At 35.1% G+C, this 19,136-nt stretch overlaps 2 protein-coding genes across 3 annotated transcripts in view; both read left to right on the forward strand.

Annotated features, from left to right (window-relative positions):
- LOC108744359 (hemicentin-2) overlaps positions 1-13,603 on the forward strand; it is a 227,556-nt gene extending 213,953 nt beyond the window's left edge. For both annotated transcript variants that reach the window (XM_018480073.2, XM_018480072.2), the window contains exons 5-10: positions 7,761-8,915; positions 9,067-9,635; positions 9,705-10,110; positions 10,171-10,548; positions 10,616-10,966; positions 11,615-13,603. In XM_018480073.2, coding sequence (XP_018335575.1) covers positions 7,761-8,915; positions 9,067-9,635; positions 9,705-10,110; positions 10,171-10,548; positions 10,616-10,966; positions 11,615-11,781 — 3,026 coding nt within the window. In that variant the 3' untranslated portion in view covers positions 11,782-13,603. The remainder of the gene's footprint in view (positions 1-7,760; positions 8,916-9,066; positions 9,636-9,704; positions 10,111-10,170; positions 10,549-10,615; positions 10,967-11,614) is intronic.
- A 1,698-nt stretch (positions 13,604-15,301) lies between these two features.
- LOC112904946 (hemicentin-1-like) lies at positions 15,302-17,847 on the forward strand. The gene is made up of 4 exons (XM_025976267.1): positions 15,302-15,352; positions 15,570-16,779; positions 16,931-17,499; positions 17,569-17,847. The coding sequence occupies exons 1-4, from the start codon at positions 15,302-15,304 to the stop codon at positions 17,845-17,847; spliced, it is 2,109 nt and encodes a 702-aa protein (XP_025832052.1).
- Positions 17,848-19,136: the final 1,289 nt, after the last annotated feature.

Here is a 19,136-nt window from a genome sequence, read left to right on the forward strand (position 1 = left end):
TCAGGGCATGTTACACTGCGAAGCGCTGAAACTTTTTCAAAATAAAGCAATTACTTACAAGTGACAGTCTTATCTGTTGTTAGTCTTCGAATAAATGTTCATTTTAAGAGCAAGATTACAAAGAAGTTAGTGAAGAAGCTCTAGATTATCGCAAAACTGACAATAAAATATCACGAGGTAGAGATTGCAGATATTTTTCACAAACTGTTCAAATATTTTTCATGGAATTGTTTGTAAGTTCCATCTCCGATGGTTTTACTACCTTATAAAGATTTAATTTAATTCAATAAAATAATAATTGAAAAGTATTGTAAGGAATAACTATGTATTTGTTTAAGTAATGTTTTCGTTTACTTAAGTTATATGTATTGATATCACTAGTGACTTGGGTGGGTGCGAATTCGCTCCAATCAACGAACAACTGCGACCACCGAGACCAGAGTAACCAGTTCTGATTCCACATTTTAATTGTAGTCACGTGCTCGTTAACTCGCAAAAAAGTTATGTTTTTGAAATCATTATTGTTAACAACCCTCGGCGGGCGAGTAAAACTGGCTCTTGTAATATCGTAAAATTTTTTGACCTGCACCTTGATCACTGAATCTCGCAGTAACATTCTAGATACCTCTAGAACCCGTAATCTCTGTAGAGTCTTGTTTTCATGCTTTGCTGTGCATAATTCATAGCGAAAAGCGGAGTGGTATCAAAAGAGAAGTATTAGGTGTACGTGTTGGATTTGAATTGTTACGGTGGCATTGTTATGAGTACTGCAAAACTTCATGCAAATGGCAACGTTTCACTTTAAATCGTATTGAAATATTTCAGTTCGCTGAGAGCAGTGGGATAAATAGACCGGAATGGCAATTCGAGATACATACGTGACTAGTTACACTCCAACATATTTAAAGATAAATACAAAGGAGTGAGTAACTTAATTAATGTAAAAATGAAAATCAGTTGATATGTCATTTTTAAGAATCTATATCCTTAAAGAAGTACAGAACCTCTATAAAATTATTCTCGTACAAATTTGGGAAATCAAACAATTATTGAATGTTCATACATTCTTTTTTGAAAAGTTCTACTGTTTGGCCTATGTAGATGGAGTTACATGAACTCGAACGTAATTTGTAAAAATTTTAACCATGCAATAAAGATTCCTGTGTACATCTACCTGAATTAATGCCTACTGTATGCTTTTCAGAAATTCACCATAGTAAACGTAAATAGATATTTAGAGAATCAGTTATGATTATATAACTAGTTCTTCCCCCTTATCAGTCACTGTGAGTTCGAAACTGTTAGCACCATTGCTTCGAGTAGTGGAAATTCACTTTTGTGAACAATTTGTTTATTCACTTTCTTTGTGTTAAAAATTGTTTGAAAAATTAAATTTAAGGAATTGTTTGTAAATAGGTATGCAACACATCGTACACTTCAGCATAAGAAATTGCTGATACTAACTACGTAATACTATTTTGCCCTGTGCTGACAGCACTCATAATTTCTTTTATATGTAATATTAAAACTTCTTGTTCATACTTCATTCTAATTTTTTTAAAAACCTCGTACAATATATTCATTCTCGGTTATGACGTAAATCCGTAATATAAAATTCAACAATTTAAACAGCGAATAATATGCGCATAGATTTCGTACGGTTTGACCTTTCAACTTCGTCAAAATGCGAACTAGAGATGTTGCAACAAATTATGGAATAATTTTCAGCTTTATAAATTTAGTACAAAGTTTCCTACATTTATGTATGTAAATGTAAGTATGTGGAGAATACGTTTGTTTCGAAAACAACTACGTAAACATCTTTTTTAACGAAATTCGAATAGAGTGAATTTCGTAACAAAGAGTGAATTAATATATGAGTTATAACGCAAATCAGTCGAATTCTGTGTCTCGAAAATACAAAAAATTATAATTTCAAATTCTTAACGACTTCTATAAAGGAGTATCGACTAAATTTAAATTAAATTGTCTTGTTACTGTTCAGAACACTCGTAGATTTATATTATATTTACACTCTGCCGGACAATGGAAAGGATGTTCTAAACGAGCCTTTAATTCAGTAAGAATGGCAATCTGAAAATTGTTCTCATTCTCGAATTGGAAATAGAGAAATTGTTAAATAGGATTGTGTTGATGTACTAAGTTGTCCTGTGAAAATTGACGCTCTATGTGTGTGTTATAAAAGTTCTTTAACCTTATTTTGCATGGGTGGTGGCTGGAGAGAGAACAATGAACTGGACAAAATTATGACAAATGAGAACTAAAAGAGAATCTGTAGAACTTTAGTTTGCCAGAAATTGTCTAAATAATTCAATTAAATTACAGGGAAACTGATCTGTATGATGAACTTTTGAATGTAACAGTAGAGTTAATATAAAAGTGTAGGAACAACACTAACAAAAAGTCTTAGGAATGCACTAGCTACAAAATAAAGAAGCTTTTTATTTCGTTTCAGCAAGTAGATATCCACACAAGTGGACCTTGTTGGAGCATACGTAATCTTAAAATGTAGCATCGTACTACAGATGGCGTTTACCGCGCCATTTGTGGTATTTTCTAAAACGCATTGTTAAGACAGCAGGTAAAAGTTGGTCTGTGTTCAGTCGGAGCTGTCTGCGACGCGCTGATAAGATCCAAAAAGATCAAAATCGCGATCCGCGTCTGGCAGTTTCGACAGAATACAGACCACTTCGAATTATTTTATAAGCTTTTTATTGATTGAGGGAAGGGTTTATATGTTAATCATTTTTCTTAGAACGAAAGAAGTCAATAAGAAATAGGCGAGATAGGTTGGTAGGACACCTTCTCAGGCATGAAGGGCTAGTTACAGACATATTAGTGGCAGAAACGGGAATTAGGAAGGGTAGAGGTAGGCCTAGATTGGATTACTGTTCGCAAATAGTTAAGGATGTGGGTTGTTCTAGTTTTAGGGAAATGCGAAAATTAGCTCAGGATAGGAAAGAGTGGAGGTACGTGTCCAACCAGTCTTAGGACTGACGACCTTATGATGATGATAACGAAAGGCGGAGATTTGAAATCAATGCAAAACTTGTTGCTCCCAACAAAAATTCTGGAAATTGTGGAAATCGGATACAATAGTTTAGATGACTTCTATTTTCATAACGACTTTTTGCATTAATTCATTACACGTATTACTTGTAGAGGTTTGTCTAAAATGTTTATTTTATTTGTACGCAATAGTACTAAAAACTGCTCGGACTTCGTATGTATATAAGATAGGATCAAGTGGACGATATTCAGTTGCAATTGCACGATTCGAAAGTCGTTTTTCATAAATTGGTAGCAAAATACAAATGGTATCTAATATTTTCTCTTGTTGTGGCTGCTACTGAACTGGATCCATCCAATTTTCCAACTTAATTAAACTCGGTTGGCTGCATCTGTCCAGATTAAGGGCTCCCTCTCCTCCAGTTTGGCTGTTATAGTTGTTGAGACGTAAAAGAAAATATGAAATGAATTACGATGTACAATATTCTGTCCGTTCCGTTGCAACTTCGTACATATATATACGTAGATACAAGCGCTAATCGCAAGACGGAGTATGAGAACGTATTACTGTGCTTTGTAGTTGCAGATCCTTTACAGATCCGTCATTAACAGTGAAGTCGCCCAAGGCTGCAGACAAATTGGAAGAGCTTTCGTCCTCTTCATGATCCCATCTAGTTATAAAAGACGTTGCGAATATATCGTAAAAATGCACGTACCTACGTTGATGTAAGAATTAAACATACGATCCTTTTCTTCAAGAGAATCCTTTATAGATAGTTATTTAAAGAATGTACGATCTCACGTTCAAATTAGCGTCTTATGTGTACTCTCTAACAGTCCACAAAAGTAGCTCATTTTCTACCTAATAATAATTGCTGTAATATTTCTCCATACTTTTATTTTCTGGAAGGTTTCATATCTTCATTTTCTTCATAAGATACCCGTATTATTTCGAAGTCATCATCATCATCATAAGGTCGTCAGTCCTAAGACTGGTTGGACACGTACCTCCACTCTTTTCTATCCTGAGCTAAACTTCGCATTTCCTTAAAACTAGAACAGCCCACATCCTTAACTATTTGCGAACAGTAATCTAATCTTGTTCTACCTCTACCCCTTCTAACTTTCTTTTCTGTCTTTAATATGTCTCTGAGCAGACCTTTATGCCTGAGAAGGTGCGCTACCAACCTATCTCGCCTATTTTTGATTGACTTTCGTACAGTCCTCTGTTCTCCTATTCTTTCCAATACCTCTTCATTTCTAACCTTTTCTACCCACGATATCCTTATCATCGGCCTATAACACCACATTTCGAACGCTTCTAACCTTTTCTTTTTCGCTGCGCCCACTGTCCATGTTTCGCACCCGTACAATGCCGTGCTCCAAACATACACCTTTAACAACCTTTTTCGAATTTCTAAATTAACCATTCGCGAGCATAGAAGTGACTTCTATTTATTAAAGGCGACACGACCCTGCGCTATCCTCTGCCTTATATCCCTACTACTCCCTCCATCCTGACTTATCTGACTTCCTAGGTATCCAAAATCAGCCACTTCTTCTAATTTTTCGTCTCCTATCTTTATATTCGCTCTTTCCCTACTTTTTCTTCCCTTGCATATCAGTATTTTAGTTTTACTTGTATTTATTTTCATACAGTACTGATCTGTCAGAAGAAAATATAATGAAATAAAGGTCTTGTCATTCTGCGTTTATTAAAAAAGACTGCGGACGATCTGTCGCACGGTTCACGCCTGTTTGACTAAAATGTACGCTATAAAAACGTCAAATTTTTGCATGAAAAAGTTGGAAATCTCGGAGATGAGCTTTCCGCGAGATAATATCGTGTATATATAGTCAAATGGAATCTCAAAAACATCGTGGTACTATCCACATGAGCGAAAGTACGGGGTTGTGCTATATTTTTTTTATCCGGGTAAAATAAAGTGACCCCAATTGCTCAAATGTGTTATTTATTATTATTTCGCCTATTTAGTGGTGATATGTTCAAAAATATCCAAAGCAATTACTCATGTTGCCAGGTTTTCATTTTCGCAAAGGCCTTTGGAATCTGTTACATCTGTTGAAATGCATTGCTATACGGATATATCAATTTTGAAATTGTTTACCTGTCTCTTACTTGGAAATTGATTAATTACCGGTTTCGTATTTAAACTTGGACGGTTGGTAATCGCGTTCGTTCGTGGTCTTTCCAATTTTTCAAAAATTTAATTAAGCGTTAAAACCGTGTCCGTTATGGATCCATCGAAAATGATCAGTATGCTTGGAGACGCGTGAATTGCGAAATTAAAATTTTCAGTTCGGTTGAGTCTTGAATCAATTCCTTCCGTTTCTTTCCCCCTTCTGTCTTTCTACGAGCGTTAAAATTAATGGTTACCTCCCGTAACTCCATTTCTACGTGACTTGGAATACCGAACAAAAATAATAACAGGGGTACGTAGGTAGACGCTCTATTTAAACACCTGTCTTCCTTTCTTCAAATCAAATAAAATTGTGGTGCGAAGTTTGATACCCCTTCCGTAAACTAATTAGTCTTCTATAATTAAATACACAAACTTTGAGAATTATTGAATGAAATTTAACGTGTAGAGTTATTCAAATTTTGACTATTTATTATGGTGTGTGGGAATAATAATAAACAGTGGCAGATTGTTACTGATAAGAACAATGTCTAAAGAAACTATTCTGTATGTATCTAAGGTACAAAAATGGCAAGATGTCATAAGAAATTTTCCGTGAAAGTGTAGAGAATAATTAACGCTTATTCAATAATTAAATCTTATGTTTGATTTTTCATCTAAATCTAGAATACATGTGCCTGTAAAGTTTCATACTGTGGATAGCATTATAAATTTACAGAAAGAAAGTAAAACATTTTTATTTGTGTAAAACTAATAGTATTGCAGCAAACCGTAAGTACAATAATAAATAATTTTTATTTGTCATGGATAGATATATTTTTTGGTCAAAAATAATAAACCNATCGATTTTCATAATATTCTGGCACACCTAGTACATCACTATGGGCCATCAATTGGACCACCTCAAACCTTCACCCAGTTGAAATTTCTTAAGGCATCCTACCCTTTTTATTGTAGATTCCTTATCCAGTGATAATGGGAAATAAAGTCAAACCGTCACCTATTTGTATTTTCCTTTTAGGGTTCTTTAAAAATAGATTATCTGTAACTGGAGCTATCCGAAACTATAGGATAATCCGAAATAATTTCATAGTCGTAAACCGGTATAATCTTTAACTAAATGCGAATGTGAATTTGTGTGTTTATTACAATTTCACGCCTTAACTAATCAACCGATCAGCATAAAATTTAGTACACACATTGCCAGGGGTACAAACAAGGTCATAGGATACATTTTATCCAGAAAAAGAAACTACTCCCGAGGGAAAATTTTTCTTTTCGCCTCGATAGAAAAGGACAGTATTTACTGTCATTCTGCGCAAAATGTATATTTAACCTAATGATCCTGTCAGGATTATTTATCAAATTATTGATTTTCGATGATTTTTGACACGTTTTTAGGACCTTAACGCGAGCGAAACCGCAGGTAAAAGCTTCTATAACTTCATTTATTATCCGTATCCGGATCCCAAATTTTACATCCTTGACATCCTTGGTTAGAATAGAGAATCTTAAAGTATGTATGGACTAAAAGAATTACCATACGACTTCCAATAGTTAGTGGGCGTTTGCGCACCGTTTTAAATGCTATTGATGATACCTAGATCCGCACTTTCGCATAGGGTATATAATAACTCACCAAAACGGCGACCATATGGGAAAATAGTAATACAATAATAAAAACTGTATTGATACCGATGTGACTTGTTTTACTGTTTTACTTTACTAAAAATATGAGGTTTCTGCANATTAATCTTTATTTTAACGTATTATATAAAGTCTCTCCAAAGTTTTTAAAGAATAAGATTTGTTTAGTAAATGTTTTTGAACTACTTTACGGTTTTTCTCTCCTTAATTAACGCAATTACACTTTTTGCAGCTTGGAATAAATTAGCTTCATATAACGAAGTAGTAAATTTCTCTTCTTGTAAAATACCCGCGTACTTCCCTTCACTTTTCGTCTCCTTAATTAATCTTTCTTTCAATTATCCAAGGAGTAATAACAACTTATTTCCCCGACTAACAATTACTTTGCAAAACAAAATTGCACTCGCAATTCATTTTCTTAAATTGTGATTGGAAAATGGAACAGTTATCTTGTGATTTATTTACATTCATTATTTGATTTTCGAAAAGAAAATAAACAGTGTAAATCTAATCCTGTTGCTACAGTTTTATTAAAATTTTACGGTTGACGTATTAGATATTGACCAAACATCTACAAGAAAGCCGAGTGCTGCTACAAATGATGTTTATCATGCAAAACTTCAATTATGTATCTAATTTCTACGTGCATGTAAGAATTTCTTTTGTTTCATAAGCTGCAGTAGTAATTATCCAAAATTTACTCGTTTTTAAACAAATGAATAGTACATTTAGTATTGTAGATTTTATCAGTTCTGCTATTCCTTCATCGAACTTCATTGTTCAAATGAAACAATAGTTAAATTTTTCAAAACTTTTCATTCTTTGAAATGTTAAGTTTCCCATTTTGGCTATTGTAAAACAGATAGATTTTATTGTATCGTAGTCCAGTGTCTTCTAGGGATCTCTCTCTTCTTATTTCAGATTTTCCTCGTGTAGAGGTAGGTCCAGAGAATCCTTTACGCGTCGAAAGAGATTCGTCGACAACTCTCGAATGTACTGTAGATGCAAAGCCCAAAGTGAACACCATCCGTTGGACCCGTAACGGCCGTTTCATAAGTTCGTCAAACAGTCACATCCTGCATAGAGTGAGCATCCAGGATGCCGGAAAATACACTTGCAGTGCGGACAATGGCTTGGGAAAAGTTGGAGAGAAAGAAATTACCTTGGATGTCTTGTACTCGCCTGTTGTCGTCCTTGAAGCGAAAACAAAGGAAGCCGAAGAAGGGGAAGCAGTATCCATCAAATGCAACATCACGTCAAATCCCCTTCCGGCCACAGTGGAATGGATCAAAGATGGAAAGCCGGATTTCCGCCAATCTGGACCAATACTAAAATTAAACCACGTAACAGCCGAAAATACTGGTACATACATCTGTCGTGCCGTCAATTACATTACACCAAGTGCACCACCCTTACGTAAAATAGAAAAAATCGGAAACGCATCAATTGCACTCCTTATCAGACATAAACCTGGAAGGGCCAGGATTATGCCAGATAAGCCCATTGCTACTGAAGGATCTCCCGTCACTCTCACATGCACTGCAACACCTCCTGGCTGGCCTGCACCCCAATATAGATGGTTCCGACCTGGAAATGACGGTCAACAAACAGTCTTAGCCACCGGAACCAAATACACCATTCCCAACGTCCATCTCAACAGCGAAGGCGTTTACTATTGTCAAGCTACTAACGAACTAGGGCATGGAGAAGTTGCTTCCGTTAATTTAGAAGTACATCAGCCTCCCAGTTTTAAACAGAAACTGAAACCTTTAGAAACTAAGGCTGTCGGAAATCCAAATTTCTCAGTGATCTGTAGTGCGAAGGGAAAACCGAAACCGTCAATCAGATGGCTCAAGGATAACGAAGAACTCACGCCCGATACTCACATGTTCGAAGTCTCCACCGATGTTTTCGAAACTAGTAGCGGAACCGTCAACATTAACAGCGAACTGAGATTCAAAGGCAAGGCAAGACCAAATGGTAACGAACTCCTTCCGTCCGATCGAGGAGTTTACACATGCACATTCGAAAACGAAGTTAAAAAGACTGAATCTAGCATGCACCTAAGAATTGAACGTAAGTACATACATATAATGTGTCTCGAAAATATTGAAATCCTAAACATACTTTGCTTAAAAGACTTCTGAGGGTGCCAGTGTTTCTAATGTAACTGGCATTTAAGATTCTGTAAACCAAATTAATTTATTTCGATTGTATTATTTTTCAGATAAACCAATCGTTCTTCATCAGTATAACAAAGTGGCTTACGACTTGCACGAAACTGCTGAAGTTGTATGCAAGATTCAGGCATATCCAAAACCTGAATTTAAATGGTTTTATGGTTCAAACATGTCACCGTTGCTGTCTTCTTCGGAGGGCCATTACAAAGTTACGACAACTGGTGACGACAACGACGTGTACACCAGTCTCTTGAGGATAGCGAACATTAAACAGAATGATTACGGCGAGTACAACTGCCAAGTCGTTAACAATCTCGGAAGTATAGAGACCAGGATAAGACTTCAGCCGAAAGGTGCACCTGAGAAACCAACAAAAGTCACAGCGTTATACGTCGGTCCTAATTTCGTCACCCTCAACTGGGAGCCTGGTTTTAACGGTGGAATTTCGGCAACTAAATATTTCGTCTCGTACAAAAAGGTTCCCAGTAACGAGGATATTATAGTGGAAGGTTGTGGAATGGTCAGCAGGAACGCCGATTGGTTAGAAGTGGATTGTCAGCAAAACGTCCCCTGTAACGTGACCCACTTAGATCAACATCACAGTTACGTCTTCAAGGTGAATAATAATAGACTTGTAACATTTGACGAACATTTTGAAAATAATATCTTTAATTACAATTTTCAGGTGAAAGCTTTGAATACAAAAGGAAACAGCGACAATTCTCAGGAAGTGCGAGTGACGACAAGAGTTGACCGCATCCCTTTACCGCAGAGAGTCGCTTTCGACCCAACTACTCAAGGTCTGTCCGTAAATGTGCCCGCAACATGTCTGCCTCTTGTTGCCGTTGTCGAAATGATTAACAGCGAAAGTTTTCCTTTAACTTCGTGGCAAGTTGTTGACACCCTTCCTCTTCAGACGTCCGGCCTTGTTGCGACTTACAAGGAAGCCATCTTGGAGCAGGGCAATCGACGCACTTATCCTGCTGTAGAAGAACCAATAGGAGTCGGTGACGATGATAATGTCAGAGTTAGAGTGAAACTTTGTCTTAGAACTCATCACGATCACTGCGGAGATTACGTTGAAGCAGAATGTAAGCTACTTTTATTTTTAACATTAGCTTAAAATTGATTAATCATTTGTTAATTTCTAGTGGGACCAGCGTACATCAAAGAAGCCTCTGCCTTAGCAACCCCCACATTAATAGCCATCGTTGTGTCATGTATAGTTTTCGTACTTTTCGTTGGACTACTGTTGATGTTCTGTCGTTGTAAACGTAACCAGTCGAAAAAATCTCAAGCCAAAGATTACGAAATGGATTCTGTGAGACCGACCATAGTTTCTCAACAAAATCAGGCACCTCCTCCGTATTATCCACCCTCTGGAATGGAAAATAAGGCATTGGAACACTCTTTAGACTTAGCCCTGGCTATGGAGGATCCTAAGAATCCAGTCTATGCGACTCAAAACGGTTACGGTTACGTTCCCAATCCGAACATGCAAGGACATCAAAATATCAACAATGGAGAATGTAAGTCTCACATTTTGCTGAGCCAATCCACTCTCTTTACTAATATGAATTTGTATTTTTTTTTAAGGGGCTAACATGGGTTACATGGATTCAAATTATTCCAATTCGAACAATGGAGGAAGCGTGAACTCTCAAGATTCATTGTGGCAAATGAAAATGGCGGCAGCGTCTAGTAACTCAAACAACCAACTCCAGAACCCACACATAGAACATCAGAACACGTATGGTTACGATCCCATAACTCATGGGGGCTACGGAGCCATAGACGATTACGCCCCATATCCTCACATCACGACCCAGAGCAACCACGGTGACGATTACATGAGAAACAGCAACAATCCGTCCCGTCAGGAATATATCAGTAATGACCCATATGCAGCTGTCCACAAACCAAAGAAACGTATTGAACAACATATCGGTAAGTAGACTGATTTTTTATCGTTTAGGAAGTTGATTTGATCTTGAAGTACTGTAGTTGCTATGTATAAGGGGCATTCCGTATCAAACCAACCGTTAGTTACTTTTAGGAGTCATATTGTGAAGTCTTCTAATGAACCTTTACTATCGGATATTTTTATAAATATTTATAATCAGCTAATAATTTCTCTTCTTTGGAAAAGCCTTTTTGAGTATTACCATTTTAGAAACTAATTCAAATCTCAAATGAAATCTTCTTAAAAGTCCAAATAATGTAAATAGAAATGTGATCAGATCATTGAAATTAAAAGTAGGATGGTACGATTTGAAATGCTCCATGTAATTATGGGTACACAGTAAAGTATTGCTTAATCATAATTTTCCTTCCTAATGCAGCCATGGTGGTGGATTCTGTAAAATAGTCTCTAGGCAAGGTAATTTTACATACTCAGTTAGTTTTGTATGGTCCTTTAGTGAAGTCTTTCCTTGTATATTTTTGAACACCCTGTACTACTATCAAGAATTAGTAGATACTGTTTGAACTATAATAAATTTTGAATATTTTAGCTAAACATGTAAAGTATCAAATAATTTAATAAATGCAGTTGAAATTTTTGAAGATTAATGTGAGATATAAATTATTGTTTAGATTCACCATACCATGATGTGAACGGTCTCCCTGACCCATATCTGGAACAGATGGAAGACGAAAAACCTCCCCAACACATGTCTCTTAGCTACGAAGAAAGTTTAGAGAGTGGTTATTCAACTCCTAACTCACGGACAAGGCGCGTTATTCGTGAAATAATTGTTTAAAAGGACAGCTTTAAACACTAGAATATATCACTGCTGTGGACTACTTACAAAAACTAAAACAGTGCATATTCCAGTTTGATTGCGTGTTTTTCCTTAACGAATAAACTTATTAATAATTATTATTAATAAATAATTAAATCTGCTATACAACGCTGACAACATCAAGAAAACTGACTTTGTAAATGTAAAGTATTCGTGTCGTTATTAAAATATTTTTAGTGTAATCATTCACTAATTTTTATAACACATACACAGACACATACACACGGGGTACAAGGCGAAGAACGACAGGAAGTTTGCTTTCTTTTGTGTACCTGATCTAATATGTTTTATTGATAGTATTGTACTTGTAATTTACCGGACTAGAACTTGCACGTAGAACACTGTGCCGAACAATTTTTCTTTTCTTCTTTCTTGTAGGAACGACCAATTAATTTTTTGAATAGATTTCGGAAAATAAGTGCCTTGCTGTCTTTTTATTTCAGTTTTGTTTGAATTGTTTAAAGGTAAGCAGTTATGATACAAGACTTACAATATTATTTTTCTTGGAGTTGTATTAGTTTATTCAGTTATAATTTCTTTTCTTTTTGATTATTTAATAACTGATTGAACTTTAAAGGAGATAAATTGTTCGGAACTTTGTTCTTGCCTTTTCAACAAGTTAATTTTATTAATATCATTGGACACACTTGTTGATGTTTGCAGTGATTGAATGCACAGAACTGCCATGACTTAATTATATATAAGGAGATCATTCCTTTTGCCATTTTAATGCCACACGGTCAAAATAAATCGCTAATTACTAAGCCTATTAACGAAGGGGCAAATTTTAGTGGTGATTAAATAATTAAATAATTTAAAAATGCCACAGCACTCGACTTACACTAAAATTAGTAGCTATATTTTGTGGACGTTAGCAATACGAAATATTTTCTTTTAATATTTATTTTGCGACTTTATTTATTATTATTATTATTACATTCGCCACATTGTATTATTATTTCTCTATTGAGAAAGGGATATCGAAATAATTTTTGAATAATTGTGATATTATTTAGTTAGTGGGAGTGCCAATATCACCGAAGAGAATACTTGTATTGTACTTGAAAACTGTCACTGATAACACAGGGAATAAATGTTATAATTAACGTTTGCATGTACAGTTTTTCGAACTTGTATTATAATATAAACACTATTTTCGAAAACGTTGAAAGTTTTCAGATACAACAGACATTACTTTAAGATAGTACTTAAAATAAAAAATGAGAAAAATTAAAAAAAAAGCTAAGGTAACATACTTGGAGTGAAAGCCTCTGCGATACAGAAGTTGTAATACAATTTGTGAATTTGCGTGTACTTATTTGTATTTGTTGTGCATATGTGTACGAATTGAAATGAATCGTGTCTTTATATACAAATATTTTCCCTTTGTTTTATTTTCTTGTAAAATTCGATTTTATGTATTTTGTATGTAAGTACGTACCTATTTGTTTTTTGTATATGTATTTAAGAGTCGCGAAGACTTTCGTAATTTGTTGCTGATGATGAAATAGTGTAAGAAACCGTAAATTTTCTATTTTCAGAGAATTTACGATTTCGAAGAGAATAACGAGTGGCAGCAATTATTCCTTACCTTTTCTTTTTTCTATTACACTGACTGGGGTAAGAAATAATTGTGTTTGGTACAGATTATTGTAAGAAATGCTCAAAAAATAAAAGTATTGATCTCAGAGATTCAAATGCAGCAATCTCTTAGACACGAATATTATAATGGGCCGAAGGCAAGAATTTTGTTTCTGTATATAATTATAAATTTCAAAGACTTATTNCAAGGACTGTACTTATGGCTTTTACTCGATTCCCGGATTTAAACCGCCTGGATTATTATAATACGAAGCTGAAGTCGTACATATATAAGGCTACGTCACTCCAGTGGAAAATGTGGAAGATAATTATAGGATGTAATTCAATAAGAAACGCTTCTGGTCTATTTAAAAATGAGATAATTGATTCAAGTTTAGTAAACACCCTGTATATTTTAACCAGGAACATTTACGTCTATTTACAAATGTCTTTTATTCTTTTGGACATGCAAGCCGGAAAAATTCATTTGCGTCCCATATAAAATGCTTTCAGAGTCTGTTCGTGTTTGTTTTATGATTCGTGTATATTTTGAGATTAAACTCGATGGATAAGTTTTAGCGTTCGTAGTCGTATACATACAATATAATCGGCATACAAGGAAGAACACGTGGATTATAAATGAACTTTGTATATTTTTCGGCGACTGTATACCGCCAGCATCTGCTTTCTCCAAAGTCTCATCTGGCGGAAGCTGCTGTTTGTACAAGACGTTTCAGATTAAAATCTATCAAGGGATTTATTTGCTTTAACGCTTTAAAATTCAATCTCGGTTATCGTGCGAAAGTGCCAAAGTATTAATAATAATACGTGAAACAAATTCTTGAGTAAAACCAGAATATGAACTCTTCCTTATTTAAAGGAACATTCGTCCTACATTTCTCGAACATTAACCCATTGAAGTTTACGTTATTCTTATCAAAAGCTTCCAAGTATTAATGTGAAAATCTATTTTCAATTTTTTACCCACTTTTAACTTCCTAACGTGAATGAGGGCAAATTTAGTTGCTGTTGTCGCACCCTCGTCGGGAATCAAACTCGGGACCTTTGGCTACGAGAGATGACAACAATAACAACAACAAACCGTACCTATCAGGTCACAGATCGAAATCTGTCGACAGATCTGTGACCAAACAAAATTTTCCCTCATCAACCTGAGGTAGTTAATAGTGGGTAAAAAGCTGAAAATGAATTTTCACATTAATATTTCATATTACTCACTATTAAATATCAAAGGGCTTCATATATAAAAGCTTTCAAGTTTAAAAAGGACAATATGGGGTAATTGGAACTTCCTTAAAAATTACATTTAATAATATAAAATGTTGAAGTTAGTTTATTACGTGGTCGTAATCGGTATTTGTTTTAATCATTGCTTAACTATTAATCTTTATTTTAACGTATTATATAAAGTCTCTCCAAAGTTTTTAAAGAATAAGATTTGTTTAGTAAATGTTTTTGAACTACTTTACGGTTTTTCTCTCCTTAATTAACGCAATTACACTTTTTGCAGCTTGGAATAAATTAGCTTCATATAACGAAGTAGTAAATTTCTCTTCTTGTAAAATACCCGCGTACTTCCCTTCACTTTTCGTCTCCTTAATTAATCTTTCTTTCAATTATCCAAGGAGTAATAACAACTTATTTCCCCGACTAACAATTACTTTGCAAAACAAAATTGCACTCGCAATTCATTTTCTTAAATTGTGATTGGAAAATGGAACAGTTATCTTGTGATTTATTTACATTCATTATTTGATTTTCGAAAAGAAAATAAACAGTGTAAATCTAATCCTGTTGCTACAGTTTTATTAAAATTTTACGGTTGACGTATTAGATATTGACCAAACATCTACAAGAAAGCCGAGTGCTGCTACAAATGATGTTTATCATGCAAAACTTCAATTATGTATCTAATTTCTACGTGCATGTAAGAATTTCTTTTGTTTCATAAGCTGCAGTAGTAATTATCCAAAATTTACTCGTTTTTAAACAAATGAATAGTACATTTAGTATTGTAGATTTTATCAGTTCTGCTATTCCTTCATCGAACTTCATTGTTCAAATGAAACAATAGTTAAATTTTTCAAAACTTTTCATTCTTTGAAATGTTAAGTTTCCCATTTTGGCTATTGTAAAACAGATAGATTTTATTGTATCGTAGTCCAGTGTCTTCTAGGGATCTCTCTCTTCTTATTTCAGATTTTCCTCGTGTAGAGGTAGGTCCAGAGAATCCTTTACGCGTCGAAAGAGATTCGTCGACAACTCTCGAATGTACTGTAGATGCAAAGCCCAAAGTGAACACCATCCGTTGGACCCGTAACGGCCGTTTCATAAGTTCGTCAAACAGTCACATCCTGCATAGAGTGAGCATCCAGGATGCCGGAAAATACACTTGCAGTGCGGACAATGGCTTGGGAAAAGTTGGAGAGAAAGAAATTACCTTGGATGTCTTGTACTCGCCTGTTGTCGTCCTTGAAGCGAAAACAAAGGAAGCCGAAGAAGGGGAAGCAGTATCCATCAAATGCAACATCACGTCAAATCCCCTTCCGGCCACAGTGGAATGGATCAAAGATGGAAAGCCGGATTTCCGCCAATCTGGACCAATACTAAAATTAAACCACGTAACAGCCGAAAATACTGGTACATACATCTGTCGTGCCGTCAATTACATTACACCAAGTGCACCACCCTTACGTAAAATAGAAAAAATCGGAAACGCATCAATTGCACTCCTTATCAGACATAAACCTGGAAGGGCCAGGATTATGCCAGATAAGCCCATTGCTACTGAAGGATCTCCCGTCACTCTCACATGCACTGCAACACCTCCTGGCTGGCCTGCACCCCAATATAGATGGTTCCGACCTGGAAATGACGGTCAACAAACAGTCTTAGCCACCGGAACCAAATACACCATTCCCAACGTCCATCTCAACAGCGAAGGCGTTTACTATTGTCAAGCTACTAACGAACTAGGGCATGGAGAAGTTGCTTCCGTTAATTTAGAAGTACATCAGCCTCCCAGTTTTAAACAGAAACTGAAACCTTTAGAAACTAAGGCTGTCGGAAATCCAAATTTCTCAGTGATCTGTAGTGCGAAGGGAAAACCGAAACCGTCAATCAGATGGCTCAAGGATAACGAAGAACTCACGCCCGATACTCACATGTTCGAAGTCTCCACCGATGTTTTCGAAACTAGTAGCGGAACCGTCAACATTAACAGCGAACTGAGATTCAAAGGCAAGGCAAGACCAAATGGTAACGAACTCCTTCCGTCCGATCGAGGAGTTTACACATGCACATTCGAAAACGAAGTTAAAAAGACTGAATCTAGCATGCACCTAAGAATTGAACGTAAGTACATACATATAATGTGTCTCGAAAATATTGAAATCCTAAACATACTTTGCTTAAAAGACTTCTGAGGGTGCCAGTGTTTCTAATGTAACTGGCATTTAAGATTCTGTAAACCAAATTAATTTATTTCGATTGTATTATTTTTCAGATAAACCAATCGTTCTTCATCAGTATAACAAAGTGGCTTACGACTTGCACGAAACTGCTGAAGTTGTATGCAAGATTCAGGCATATCCAAAACCTGAATTTAAATGGTTTTATGGTTCAAACATGTCACCGTTGCTGTCTTCTTCGGAGGGCCATTACAAAGTTACGACAACTGGTGACGACAACGACGTGTACACCAGTCTCTTGAGGATAGCGAACATTAAACAGAATGATTACGGCGAGTACAACTGCCAAGTCGTTAACAATCTCGGAAGTATAGAGACCAGGATAAGACTTCAGCCGAAAGGTGCACCTGAGAAACCAACAAAAGTCACAGCGTTATACGTCGGTCCTAATTTCGTCACCCTCAACTGGGAGCCTGGTTTTAACGGTGGAATTTCGGCAACTAAATATTTCGTCTCGTACAAAAAGGTTCCCAGTAACGAGGATATTATAGTGGAAGGTTGTGGAATGGTCAGCAGGAACGCCGATTGGTTAGAAGTGGATTGTCAGCAAAACGTCCCCTGTAACGTGACCCACTTAGATCAACATCACAGTTACGTCTTCAAGGTGAATAATAATAGACTTGTAACATTTGACGAACATTTTGAAAATAATATCTTTAATTACAATTTTCAGGTGAAAGCTTTGAATACAAAAGGAAACAGCGACAATTCTCAGGAAGTGCGAGTGACGACAAGAGTTGACCGCATCCCTTTACCGCAGAGAGTCGCTTTCGACCCAACTACTCAAGGTCTGTCCGTAAATGTGCCCGCAACATGTCTGCCTCTTGTTGCCGTTGTCGAAATGATTAACAGCGAAAGTTTTCCTTTAACTTCGTGGCAAGTTGTTGACACCCTTCCTCTTCAGACGTCCGGCCTTGTTGCGACTTACAAGGAAGCCATCTTGGAGCNGTAAGAAGAGATTATGTACTTCTAAGTTTTGTTGTAATTTTGACATGTAATAGATGTTGTAAATAAAATAGTTTTGGTTTTTGTAAATAAAGGAAATAAAAATTCCAAATGTACATTATTCAATCGCTGATTGAAAAACCCGCCTTTTATTTTTATAAAAACCTGTGACATTCATCTATCGGAAGCTAGCGAAACTAATAGCAAGGATAAGAAAATTAAGTAATGTATTTTATTATTCATTACAGAAATCTAAGTGCGCGATCTAGCGGAGAGTAGCGAAACTAATTACAGAAATCATCAATTTTAAAGCTAAATCTATACAAGGTCCGATATACAAATAATATGACAAAAAAAGACCCGAAGGCACTTATGCTCTCCTAATACAAAAGTCGAAATTTTCAGTATTTTCAAGTATTTTCATACATACAAGGTCTGATCAACAAAAAACGTGACAGTCAAAAGTGTCTGAAACTGTAAATTTTCGAAATTTGTATTAGGAGAGCATAAGTTGATAAAGGTCTTTTTAGAATGAAAAATCGTAGTAATTTAATCATTAATTATACTTCTTTAGAACGTTTTGTGACGTCATATTTCGACGTTGATAAAGATAGAAAGACATGTTGGTCTAGTTTAGACGAATTTTTAACTTTATTAAAGAAAAATATAAATCTTTAGTTGTTACTTGTTATGTTATTAAATAAATTTCAAGATGTTGTAGCAAGTATATTTATTATCAAACGTCGTAAGATGCAAAGAAAAATATAAACTTTTAGGTTTTACTTATATAATTGATAGAGATCTTTGATGTTTGTGAAGCTCCATTATAACTTAATTTGTTATTAGTTTTGTAATTTTTCTAATACTTCACTTTAAAGTACTTTACTTATATGTTACGTTATTAAATAAAATTGGAAGTGTTGTAGCAAGTAAATTTATTATCAACCACCTTAGGATAGATACATCATATTTGAAACAACTACAAACTAAAACTTTTATAAACTTTTATATTGTTTATTATAAAATAAGTAATTATGTATAATATATGTATAATACATTGCATATTTATTATCAACCACCTTAAGATAGATACATCATATTTGAAACAACTACAAACTAAAACTTTTATAAACTTTTATATTGTTTATTATAAAATAAGTAATTATGTATAATATATGTATAATACATTGCATATTTATTATCAACCACCTTAAGATAGATACATCATATTTGAAACAACTACAAACTAAAACTTTTATAAACTTTTATATTGTTTATTATAAAATAAGTAATTAT

Source organism: Agrilus planipennis, unplaced genomic scaffold (genome assembly GCF_000699045.2).
Source record: "Agrilus planipennis isolate EAB-ADULT unplaced genomic scaffold, Apla_2.0 scaffold17, whole genome shotgun sequence".
NCBI lineage: Eukaryota > Metazoa > Arthropoda > Insecta > Coleoptera > Buprestidae > Agrilus > Agrilus planipennis.